Genomic DNA, 13,847 nt, shown 5'->3' with positions numbered 1-13,847 from the left:
GCAGCTCACATGAAAAACGTGTGGACTTATACAGCAAAGAAGTTATATTTGTCAATTAGTGCTGATTTAGTAGTATATACAGTCATGTGCCGTTAATCTGACATTGTTGGTTGTATATGATTATGTCGGATTAACGAGTATGTCGGATAAACGAAATTAGGTAGTATCAATGTTCGTGATCGAAAATTGGACAACTACACGATCAATAATGATACAAACACTTAATAAAAAAAAGGAAAAAGGAAATAATCATATTGTTGTGTTACATTGTTAGCAGAATATGTTTTCTAATCATGCAACATCTAAAGTTTGACACAAAACTACTGTTTTGTATTGATTCAAAATGCTTTTTAAAGCATAGTCTGGAATGGAAGTCCCTTTGAAACATGTGCCGCAATGCTTAAGAAAGCTGCTTTTTAGTGGCTTTTTAGGTGTGTCGGAGTCGGAGTACGAGACTGTCAGATTAACAGGTCTAATTAGCACTGATTAAATCGGTTCCCATCATTTGTGTCGGATAAAGCCGATTGTCGGATAAATGAGTGTCGGATTAACGAGACTTGACTGTATATATATATATATGAGGTAAATACACATACAGTGGCTATAAAAATAATAATAACAATAACATGATTAAGATAATATTCTTTTTATTATTATTGAAACTGTTCACATTGCAAAATAATGTCAATGAATTTGACTGTAGTCATGGTTACTCAGCGTCAGAAGTTGGAACTAGTCCTAGGCTATAGTCCTTGCCAAACTGCCCAATAGTTAAGGTTTCATAAGGACTAGTAGAAATTTGCCATCATGAAGTGTTTTGCTATATGTTATCATTATAAGTACTAGTGGACTAAAACAGTTAGTTTCTATCGCTGTTACTAATTTCAGTTTAGTTTATCAATATTTCTGTCATGTCTACAATTGTCTTTAGGAGGAATTTCAACCTTTTGCTTCTTCCCGTGCTGAAGGACGAAGTGAAAAATGATGCTAATGAAACCACTTGAGTTTAGCAGATAGCATAGTTTATTAGTTTCCAGTCAATCATGGTAACCATGGCAACTGCTGAAAAATGAAGAGTGAAAAATGATTGTTCTGAAACTAGTTGATTCAAACAGATAATATAGTTTATTAGTCTCCAGTCTAATCATGGTAACCATGGCAATTGATGATTTGTACCTTAGCTGTTGTAATTTGTGTCACTTAAGTAGTATATATGTAACCCATGAAGATCCGGGATAGAATAGGTCTTCAGCAACCCATGCTTGCCGTAAAGGCGACTATTCTTGTCGTAAGAGGCGACTAACGAGATCGGGTGGTCAGACTCGCTGACTTGGTTGATGCATGTCATCAATCTCTATTGCGTGGATCGATGCTCATGATGTTAATCACTAGATTGTCTGGTCCAGACTCAATTATTTTACAGACCGCTGTCATATGGCTGGAATATTGCTGAGTTAAACAACATACAAACAAACAAACAAACAAACAAAACAGAGTATATACACTTGATATGTAGATCAGTAGGTAGTTGTTTCAACATGTTCAGTAAGCCCGCGCTTACTTTTATTCAGCAAATTTGTCCCAGTTAGCAGATCTTACATGCACAGTAAACTACGTTCATAATAAACATGCTTATAACCATGATAACTGACTGACGGATATAATGAACATATTTTTTGGTCCTGGCCTTTTGCTGTATATGTGCTGTATATGTACCGGTATGTATGCTCATAACGAGCTACGGTTATGTCGAACTAAAATCAGTGGTCCCTTTGAGTTCATTATAACTGTAGTTTACTGTATGCTTAAGCCATGTACAATGATGAAAGCATCACTTGTGAATAAACATGATTATCGCATGCATACCTGCATACATGCAGATTAGACATTGGCCCTGCTGCTGTAGATCGGGTTGGGTGGTCAGGCTCGCTGACTTGGTTGGTGCATGTCATTGTAGCCCAATTGCATGGATCGATACCCATGATGCAATCACTGGATTGTCTGGTTCAGACACAATTATTTACAGACCACTATCATGTACCGGTAGCTGGAATATTGCTGAGTGCGGCATTAAACAACAAACAAACAAACAAAAATTATGATGTTTGATATACACATGCTATATACTATCATTGATGTTTAGTGTTTTGAATGACTTCCCTAGATTTTGAAATATACTTCTGAAACATTTGTCAAAAGAAGGGAAAGAACACCTGATTTTTTATGACTTTTGTTAATCTGTCAACAGATTTAACTTTAGTCATATAAAAAAAAGGTTGATCTTTAATTTCTTTTGAGTAGCATATTTTCCTTCTGTTGTATAATGTTTTCCTATAGACAACATGATAGACATCATTATGCATAAACATTTAAGACTTGAACGAGCCAGCTCTTACTGCTGTCAGACACCACCATAGCATGTTAGCAAAGAACATTGTGACCCTATTTAAGAATTAACCCTATCAGAGTTAATAATGTAATTGTGAACCACATATACATGATGAACGTTACAGAGGGGAGACAAATCATGCTGGGTGGAAGATGGTGTGTCCTCATCTTGCAAAGAATCCTCAGAATAAGTTCAAATAGTTCCCCAGTGTCTCATGCAGAGGCCACTAACATGGTCAGGTGGTCAGCCTTGGTGACTTGGTTGATGCATGTCATCGTAGTCCACTTATGTAGAATGATGCTCATCCGACCCATGCTTGCTGTAAAAGGCGACTATGCTTGCCTTAAGAGGCGACTAACGGGATCGGGTGGTCAGGCTCGCTGACTTTGTTGGTGCATGTCATTGTATCCCCATTGCGTGGATCGATACTCATGATGACAATCACTGGATTGTCTGGTCCAGACTCGATTATTTACAGACCATCATTATGTAGCTGGAATATTGCTGAGTGTGGCGTTAAACAGCAAACAAACATAAGAGCCAACTAGAATGGGCATCACATGGTCAGGTAGTCACTGCAACCAGACGGCAGGCGCGTTAATCATGCTATTATCCACTACTTTGCAAGTCCTGACTGATATTCACAGGCCACTGTGGTATACTGGAGTATTGCTGACAGTGGCTTGAGACAACGCAGAAACAAATTATCAAGAAATCAAGTATGACATTATACATGCTCTATACGATGATCATTTACTGGCTAATTATGTGCATAGTGATAATAACAGGCAGTCTGTTCTAATATCCGCGGTTAATCAATACCATGGATGTTAATATCCTGTATTGTGTCTGTTACACCATGGTGTGACGGTCCCAGGAAGCCAAAGGGTTGTGGTGTATAGAGACATGGCCAACTGCAGCAAATGGTGGTTCCCCTATTGTGCCTATTGTAGTGTATGTAATGCAGGGTACATACCAGGATATATTGTGGGTTCAACATGTTCAATATGTTGGAGGTTATCAGTGTGTGATGCTGTGTGTCTATAATGTACTGTAGTGCTCTGAATGGCAGTTTTTATCAGGATGTGGATAATTGAAACATATTATGATTAAAATCAGCATTAGGGTAGAGCTTTTTTTTACAAAGATTCACATAAAGGGGGTATGTGTCAATTGATTTTTCATTTGTCAAGTATTCGATCATGATATTGAATTCATGATCTAATGTCATGATTTTACATTCCTTTATCACGGTGCCGACCAGCAATACAGTTGTTGAAGGATAGAAAGTAACCTGTCATGTCCACTAGCTTGGTTTTGGTTGGTTTCTTGTTTAACGCCGCACTCAGATATATTCCAGCTATATGGCGGCGGTCTGTAAATAATCGAATCTGGACCTGACAATCCAGTGATTAATATAATGAGCATCAATCCACGTACTTGGGGTCGATGACATGCATCAACCAAGTCAGCGATCCTGACCACCCGATCCCGTTAGTCGCCTTTTACGACAAGCATAGTCACCTTTTACGTCAAGCATGGGTTGCTGAAGACCTATTCTACCCCGGATCTTCACATGTCCATGTCCACCAGCAGCAGTAGTGATCATGTGGTACACACCTAGCCCTGAGGACTTGTTCAGTCTAGCAGAACCCTGACACACACTGTTAGGGACATCCTTTATTATGACACAATGGTGGTTAGACATCCGCCTGTCTACATCAGCCACCCGGTATCATCACAAGCATTCCGGATCCCACATAAGGTCGTGTTACGCAATCCTGCAAGGCACGCAATGGAAAACTTCACTTTCTATACTTGAAGCACTTAATGCATTAACCCTCTCAAGTGTGAAGAAGACTTGTAAAGATCTGGGGTAGAATAGGTCTTCAGATTATTTACAGACCGTCGTACCGCCTCCGTGGTCTAGTGGTAGAGCGTCCGCCCGGAGAGGGGAAGGTCCGGGTTTCGATCCCCGGCCGCGTCATACCAAAAGACGTTAAAAGATGGTACTTGTTGTAACCCTTTCTGGCGCTCGGCATTAAGGGGCTAAAACAAGGACTGGTCGGCTCGGAGTCAGTATACTGTGTCTGAGTGGGGTATTCATGTTAAACTGCGGCATGGTATCTCAGTGAGCTAGCACTATAAATCGGCATCAGTCCGGACTAGTACAAGCAGCCACACAAACACACATGCACATGCACGTCGCTATATAAGTGCAATAATCTTGGAGGCGACGTCAAACCCCATTTCACCTGACCTACAGACGGTCGTCATATTGCTGAGTGCGGCGTTAAGCAACAAACAAACAAAAGTGTGAAGTAAACTGAATGTTTCTTTTGTATAACCTCATTGGAGAAGCATCATTTTGAGTTGAGTGTCATGACAAGGGAATGATATGAAATATACATGCCAGTTCATTGTTGTACAAGTATTGTTGTCATAAATGTTATAGGAACTAAAGATTGATCTTTCTGGATGCTGTGAATCAGTATTGCAGTATTGAAAAAGGGGCACTGGTGGCACATCGACTAATGCGTTGCTATGACAACATTTCGGGCAAGCTGACATGCTGTGATATTCATGTAAATGAATAATGTTCAAGACAATATCAGAGCTCCAGATAAACTTTTGGTGTGGGTATTTTACCCATGCATTTTAAAATCATTGGGTATCAGTAGTTCTATCTGGGTATTCAAATTTCTGTTACCCACTAGTTTTTACACATGTGGGTATTTAAGTTAAATAATTAAAAACACTATTCATCTAGTCCCTGCAAACTGGTGTCGTGTGGGTTCGAGAGCTTTATAGGACTCAAAAATACCACGATACTTCCACAAGAAAGTGTGATGGCAAATGATCATGATGTAACTGTCATTGTGGTGTTTGGCAAGGTTGACGGAATGTCCGTTTATAATTTCAAAATCTGCAGGGTTACTTCACAATATTTTGATGATACGCACAAGTTTTATTTTTGTAGCGAATCTGTAATGTCCGTTGAGTATTTAATACGCTTGGATTTTATTTTACTGCATATTTCTGCATTTTTTATGCGTATTTTACGCAGATACGCAGCTTATCTGGAGCTCTTTAATATGAAACAACCCACTCACCAATACACATGAAACTATGTAGGATTAAGGGATCAACTCTCCTCATGCATATCATAGTGTATCATGATATCCTAATGTTTGATGAGTCCCACAGTTGTAGATTTACCCAATACGAACCCGCTCTGACTTGGTTAATGTTCAAAGGAGCCAGTTACAGTGATCATGTTGTTTGACATTTCTTGATTACCCCATGATGAGAATACAGCACATATATCACATGTACGATGTAGATCTCGGGATATGAGTCTAGGTATACTTGCGATTTCCCAGGAGTAGACTAACACTTGTCTCTTTGAAATATATATAATTTTGATAGAAACCATGAAACTTCATCTAAATTGATAAGGAGCCCCAGTGAGATGGGAGATTCAGAACCTGAACCTGTGAAATATCTAGACTTGCTTCTTTTGGCAATAAAGTAAGAAATGGTAAGGGCTGGGCTTAGAGGAAAGTAATATGGTTTAGGGACTGTGAGACAGACTAGTCCAGGGGCTACAGGCTAGACTACTGGAAGCCTCACGCATGTTGTGAATCATGGTAGTAGACATGGTAGAGAGACAATAGTGACATCAATGCAAGGAATGTCAGTCTCTCATGCGTTACCACAGCCACATGATCAACATGTGATCAATATTGACTGTAGTGCATGATACGGTCAATATAACACTAGGGATGTCAAGAGAACCTGATAGTGCATGATATGGTCAATATTACATGAGGGATGTGTCAAGAGGACCCATTAGTGCATGATATGGTCAATATCACCCTGTGGAATCTTGTCAAGAAAACCAAATAGTGCATGATACAGTCAATATAAGACACGGGATGTGTCAAGAGTTGGTTGGTTGGTTGGTTTGTTGTTTAACGCTGCACTCAGCAATATTCCAGCTTATGACAGCGGTCTGTAAATAATTGAGTCTGGACCAGACAATCCAATGATTGATATCACGAGCATCGATCCATGCAATTGGGATCGGTGACGTGCATCAACCAAGTCAGCGAGTCGCCTCTTATGACAATCATAGTCGCCTTTTACAGCAAGCATGGGTTGCTGAACATCTGTCAAGAGAACCAAATAGTGCATGATATGGTTAATATCACACGATGAGGTCTGTCAAGAGAACCAAATTAGAGTGCATGATCATGATGATATGGTCAATATCACCTGATGGGGTCTGTCAAGAGAGTTTAACCACTTTTACCAGTATTCTACGAGGTGATGTAGGTAGGTCAAGTCATAATGGCAATACAACTTTAATGCGCAAAAAAAACTTAGACCAAAAAGAATAGCATGGAAATGATGATCAATGATACTGAAATTAGGTATACACGGGTAAAGCAGGAGTTGATCCCATAACCTGTCAGATCCTTACAGCCAGGACACACAACTCTGCTCATGCTTAGAGTGCCCTTCACCACTGGGCCTCCTGTGTTTTCATTTCGGAGTCTGGGTGTATGGGTGGCCCAGTCAAAGGTGTCACAATTCCCTTGCGCACACCAGTTATTGTGGGTTTGAATCCTGGTTCGCTCCGATTATGTTTCTAGGGTTTGTTAGCACCATACCCAGATACCTGTGGTTGTGGGTTTCACAAAATGCTGAGACCTGCATCACTTCAGGCTTTCCTTCTATTTTAAGCTGGGGCGGTCGGGTAGCCTAGTGGTTAAAGCGTTCGCTCGCCACGCCGAAGACCCGGGTTCGATTCCCGACATGGGTACAATGTGTGAAGCCCATTTCTGGTGTCCCCCGCTGTGATGTTGCTGGAATATTGCTAAAAGCGGCGTAAAACCGTACTCACTCACTCACTATATTAAGCTGATGTGCCATGATGTAACTGGAATTCAGTTAAATGTGGCATTAAAACGCCAGTTCACTCAACTTACTGATTCTGCGGTCCTGAGTGTATCAGTGTGTGTGTTCTTGTTGCAGAGAGAGCCACAGATGGGTCCCAGGCTTCAGAGAACTGGGGGCTGTTTATGGAAGTGTGTGACATCATCAATGAGACAGACGAAGGGTAGGTATGACTTGATCATAGAGGTTTAGCAATACATCGGGGTCGCGATACGATATGTATCCCGATACTAGGAGTGTGATATGATACGTATCCCAATACAGCACTTATATTTCATTAGTTGATATTTCTTTTTTTTGCAGGTAAATCACAACTTTGAATTGTTTCTTTTTAACTCTCCTATATCGAACATTGAGATTGGTTATTATTTATTATTATTGATCATGTTGATTGCTTTAATAATTTACAAATTCATTTTGAATTGATGTTAATCGTTCAATAAATGTGTTGAACAGAACTTGCTTTCTTTTCTTTGTGTTCGAATGTTGATCTTACATGAACTGGAAGATAAAAATAGTAAGTTAGTGAACTCATACTCTCAAATACTAAGTACTGTATGGCTAACAAATCACAGCAATTTGACGTGGTGGTGATATTTTGTCATGTTGTAAGGCAATGCCAGTTCTGTTTTACCATGTTTACAGCCCCAAAGACGCCATCAAGGCTATCAGAAAGAGGCTGTCGCAGAATGTGGGAAAAAACTACACCGCCGTTATGTACACACTCACGGTGAGTTGTGCTGATAGATGGTCATTTCATCATATCCATGGTATCTAAGTGCTGCTGTTTACAAGCTTTCGAAAACTGATAGTTTCTTTTTGATCTTTCCAACCTCGAACAGTGACGGCAGTATTTCATACGTCAAGAGGCCACATGTGTTTATGTGTTTCTGATTAAGGACATTATAGTGTTTATTGGTGGTTTTAATCATGTTTATGGTTGAATACAGGGGTTAAATACCTGATTGCACCCGCTGACCAGGAGTTGACGTCAGTGACCTGGGCCCAGGGGTCCACATCTATCTGTGAATCATAGCCACAGTCATAGCTTTAATGTTTACATGCAGGAAAGGCTTACGAGGCTGTAATTAACTTGACTATGCTGAAAATAAAAAAATAATAATTATAAAAAAAAAATCTTTTTAGTAAATCAACAGTATATACAACTCAAAACAATGTTGTGTTGTTGAAATAGAAACAGGCTCCGTTGCCTTTTGTTTCCAGAACATAACTCTTAAACCTGTACAATATTTCTTAGTAAATCTTTGTATACATTTTTGTTTCGTTTTTTTGTTTTGTGTTTCCAAGGCATCAAGTTGAACTTAAGCTCGTGTGAGTGGAGGGTTCATTTTCAGGGTATAACTTATAAGTTGTTTAGATCTCTTGATGGAACTTTGTATGTTTTTCATATCAGATGTCATCATGATTGTACAACCCTGTGGAGATACCCAGGAATTATGCTTGTATTAGGCAACTAGATGGATTCGGTGGTCAGGCTCGGTGACTTGGTTCATTGTGTTACATTGTACACTGACAGTGTGGGACATCACTGGATTAGCTGGTTGACTACTTGCACCCTGCCATAGGTTATATAGCTGGAGTATTGCTTAGTGATTTGTTAATTAACAAACAAACATGTTTAAAAGGGTGAGGCATTTCGATGACTTTGTCTTCATGTCTGTGTGCTTACTTCACAAAATACTTGTTAGAGCAGAAATATACTTAGAGTCTTTGATGCTTTGTGTCCTGAGATGGGCAAATATTTTGAAAGTATTTTGGCGTATACGTTCATAACAGAGTCCTACGGATTGGGAAAGGTACAGAGAGGTCGGCCAAGCACTCTCGACATTCGGGAAACTCAGACGATTTTGTCTAGTGCAGCTAGATTACAATCGTGACTATGTCGTGACAGATTCTGCTGTATCAAATCAAAATTGTAACAATGTCCTGTGTTGTCTGGACGGTGAACAGGCATGATTTGTAGAAATTCTTCATTGCCGTTTCTTGTCGATTGACTCCAGACTGCGTACAGATCTTGACTGTCCGGTCATTGTCTGATCTCTGTAGGATCGCATTTGGGAGAATCGTGATGCTGTCGGACGCTGAACAATATCTGGCTGTTGTCATGATTAAATAAACGTTTTTACAAATTTGTGAATTTCACGCCATGAATCACAGGATCTTGATCAGACTTTTGACAAATTTTAATCGGGAATGGTCCTATCAAGGACGGCAGTAAACATTTGAATGTGTGACTGAGCCCTTAACGAGTCTCCTTGCGGTAATGAAGGCCAGGAATCAGTCAAGCGCTAAGTGACTTAGCGAGCTCGCGAAAAGCTCATCACACCGAAGGTCAGGGTTTGATTCCCCACATGGACCCAATGTTTGAAGCCTTTCTGGTGTCTCCCACCATGATATTTTGCAAAGATATGAATGAAACTGTACTCCCTCACTCTTCTATTTCACCAGCAACTGGAGACCTGTGTGAAGAACTGTGGCAAGCGCTTCCATCTGCAGGTTGCCAACAAAGACTTTCTCCATGAACTCATCAAAATAATTGGTCCTAAAAATGACCCCCCACAGGCAGTGCAAGAGAAGGTGCTGAGTCTCATACAGGTGAGTGTGCAGCACTAAAGCTGGAGGAGAGACACTTGTATCAGGGTGGTAATAGGAATCAGCATGTCCTGGCAAGGCAAAGGGGCTCAACTCTGCACAGCAGCTAGCCATGCCCCCTCCCTGGTGGTGTCGGTGGTGTGTTGGGCATTTGAAGAATCTGGAAAGATATTGCCACTGATAGACTAGTCCGAAGTGTATCGTATGTGTACCAGTATATGTGACTTTTTGTAAAAAGTTGATGTACATGAATTTCAAAGTTAGGATCATAGCATTATTGCAGAATGTTTCTAAGTATGAAATTTCAGAATCATTTTCTGCCATATAAGCATTCATATATGATATTCAGTGAATGTACAGATATTCAGTGTTAGAAATTGGCACTAGTCCTGTCGTCCTTGCCAAACTGTCCAATAGTTAAGGTACCATGAGGACTAGTAGAAATTTGCCATTTTTAAGGGTTTTGCTATATGTTATAATTACAGTAAATAATGGTTATAGCGAACTCAAATGGACCATTAATTTAAGTTTGTTATAATCGTAGTTAGTGATAAGCATACATAAAACATCTATACAGCAAATAGCGGGGGACCAAAATTAAAATCGTAATATCCGCCAGTTCGTTATAAGCATGTTCATTATAAAAGTATTTTATTGTATAAGGACTAATGGACTAAAAATGTTAGTTTCTACCGCTGATATTGTGTGTGTGGGTGTGTTGCAGACGTGGGCGGATGCGTTCCGGGGAGCGCCAGACCTGAAGGAGGTGGAGAAGGTGTACAGTGAGCTCAAGTCCAAGGGCATCGAGTTCCCCATGACGGACCTCGACCACATGGCGCCCATATACACACCAGCACGGGTAGGCTGTTTGCAAACATAGGAGTGACACACATAACACCTGGGGTAGGACAGGAATGTGTAGGGTGAAGCAAAATACAAAATATGGGAATATTTATTTCTATGGATGTTATTGCAAGTTTTAGGATGTTATGGTAGGGGTAACCATGGTAACCAAATTACTTATCTCACAAATAGATGTATATCTGCACAGTCATGATATAAAAAATACATTCTCGGCTGATTGATTCTGTGAATTTGTGAACAGCCATTAGAACAGTGTATTTTCACTTGTCAGCAGGGATGATGTGCTAGTGGTTGAAATGGTAGTCGACAAGGAATTGTTACTAGTCCCTCCTGAATTTAAGCAGTTTCCGATAGGTGAGCCTATGTTGATTTCATACCCTGATGTATGACTTGCTGAACTCAAAATTTACAACAGTCTATATGATCCAAATAATTAGAGTTTTATTTTAGACTACTTCAGTTGATGCTTGTCCATGATGGAGGAATTGTGAGAATCTGTTGATTCGATCTCTAAATTTCTGAGTGACTTCTCCGACTCAAACCGTGTTATGGTTGATATATACTTGCATCAAAAAGTTACTGTGCTTCGTATAAAGTGGTGTAAATGTAATGTTTTTGAAAATAACAGCATCATATTTGGTCATTCATCTGAACAATGTTATATCATAACAAATTCATTGACAAAAGCCATACCTGATACAGGAGACAGAGCGACACGTCCTAAAAGAGGGCTGATGTAACAACTCAATTAACTCAATTAACAATATCGGGTGTGACCTCCATTTGCGTTGATACAGTCGAGGCAGCAGCAGTGCATTGAAGACACCAGATGATTGAAAACAGCCTGGGCTGGTTGTTCCAAATGTCAACCAAAGATTGTGCCTACTGAGCTAGTATTCTGGTCGATTGATCTCATCTCATCAGACATATTCTATAAGGGAAAGATTTGGAGAAACAGACGACCATGGCAGTACAGCAATGTCATGCTGCCTGAAAAAGTCTGTTACAAGGTGTGCAGCATGTGGGCGGGCATTGTTCTGCTGCTATGGGATGTTATGTCCTTGCATTTGCACAGAGGGTTGAACATGATGTCAAAAAATGTCATCTCGGTACTGTATGCCATTAAAATTGCCATTAACAGTGATGAGGTGTGTTCTCCCATGATGCCACACTATACCATTACACATCCACCCCCAACCTGACGACATTGAGTAAAACTAAAATGTTCTCCTGGATGCCATATTGAGAATGGTTGTCTTGTTGACTTGACATCACATGTGGATGACCGGCCCGTGGCAAGTCATGAGTGTTGCCATGCTGTAGATAATGTCTCCACAGAGATAATGTTGTGTTTTGACAACCATTCAAACGTCTGGCAACTTTGTTTTGTCCATTCCTGTTTCTAACACACCAATGGCGATTAGATGTTGAGTTTCAGCAAACTGTGGCATTGCTTAGGGTTAAACAAAAGTATTTTTTTGTGCACCTGATAGCTAAACAATCATTGTGTGGTGTACACATTCAAGAACCATGTGGATGAACATCATGCTCCCATTAAACATGCAAACATGCAAACATCCAAACATCAGAATTGTGCGCCATGCATTAACATACACATACAAATTGTGAGTCACGACCTTAAAGTCAAGATGTCTTAATGAATATATTTAGAAAAGATGCATTATTTAATTTTAGAATATTTTTTTTTATTTAACTTCATATGAAGCACAGTTTCTTTTTACCATTTGTATGTGATTTCTTTACGATTTTGCATAATGACCCATAGTCACGTCAGATTACTTGTTGAGAATGATCATTGAATGCCTGGCTCAGAATCAACTGCGACGACTGTAGTGAGACATCATGATGGTTTAACAGTGCTTACAGCATGCTTGGAGATGGGGAAGGGGACATGTTGCTGCTGCTGGTGGTGTTGCGGCTGTGGACACCATGTTGTACTTGTTGTCCTGCTGCTTAATGTGTTTGCTCCACTGTCCACACAGAGCGTTCCCGAAACAGAACAGACAGCTCTCAACAGACACCGGGGTAGCTCGGCCCGATCCGTTAGTATACCGAGGGACTGTTTATGCCAATCACTTCACACTAAACATTATTTGACTGACCTACTATGTTTGCCTTTTGTCAGTCTCTGTGGCTTGATGGTCGTTATGCATGCGTTGCTTATCCTGTGGGCTTATTAGTCAGGAACTAACATTTCACTTTGAGTAGATCTAGTACCCTATTTTCTTGTGTATAATGCACACACTTTTTCTACAGAACTTCAACTTTGTAGAGGGAGTGAACATTATACAGTCAGTTTTTCATCCCCCACCCCCCCAAAAAAAATAGAAAAAGAAAAGAAAAGAGCAAGTGAGCAAGTAACCACGGATATGACATGTCAACAAATCTGTACTGAGCTACACCAGTTAGTCCTGTTGTTAGACTTTGTGGTTACAAACAGTATTCATTGTATTTCGTGCTTAAGTTTTTAATCTATCTTATTAATTTTATTCAAATTTCGTTCAATAGTGTTTACATTAATTTTGGCATAATTGTGTGTGAGCTGATCAGCAGTGAGCACCAACTCTCCGTTATTTACAGCATCCATAGTCACATTACCTCTGTTGATGCCTTTGTAGTCTGGGAATGTGTACATGTATCAAAGATGCCCAACTTTGACTCAGTGTAAGTGATAGTTGTTGTTTTTTGACAATTGTATGTAAATACATGTTTTTTGTGATCAAATTAACAAGGCCATGAGATGCCTTCATGTCGCGATCATTGATTGGTTGATTTAAGATAGTAACCATGGTAACTCATCAAACTGTTCGATTCATCAAAACTAGCCAGTAGTATATGGTAATAAGTGCTGCACTCATGATTAGCTGTTAAAAAAATATATAGTTATAGCAGAACTTTTCACTTTGAGTAGATTAGCAGCTCATCAAAAATTGTAATTCACATGTCACTTTGAAGGATGTCCTGACACACTCTGGCACAGTGACGACTTAGTACCGCT

At 39.9% G+C, this 13,847-nt stretch overlaps 1 protein-coding gene across 3 annotated transcripts in view; it reads left to right on the top strand.

Annotated features, from left to right (window-relative positions):
• Positions 1–13,847, top strand: part of LOC139468436 (target of Myb1 membrane trafficking protein-like) — a 62,394-nt gene that overhangs the window by 17,124 nt on the left and 31,423 nt on the right. For 2 of the 3 annotated variants that reach the window (XM_071250399.1, XM_071250397.1), the window contains exons 2-6: positions 7,430–7,514; positions 7,997–8,081; positions 9,821–9,967; positions 10,689–10,823; positions 12,832–12,891. In XM_071250399.1, the coding sequence (XP_071106500.1) occupies positions 7,430–7,514; positions 7,997–8,081; positions 9,821–9,967; positions 10,689–10,823; positions 12,832–12,891 (512 nt within the window). The remainder of the gene's footprint in view (positions 1–7,429; positions 7,515–7,996; positions 8,082–9,820; positions 9,968–10,688; positions 10,824–12,831; positions 12,892–13,847) is intronic. The other variant, XM_071250400.1, reaches the window with a different exon arrangement.

The sequence above is a fragment of the Haliotis cracherodii genome, unplaced genomic scaffold (genome assembly GCF_022045235.1).
Source record: "Haliotis cracherodii isolate W230 unplaced genomic scaffold, xgHalCrac1.p SCAF_2, whole genome shotgun sequence".
Lineage (NCBI taxonomy): Eukaryota > Metazoa > Mollusca > Gastropoda > Lepetellida > Haliotidae > Haliotis > Haliotis cracherodii.
This window is presented reverse-complemented; position numbering and strand designations above follow the sequence as displayed.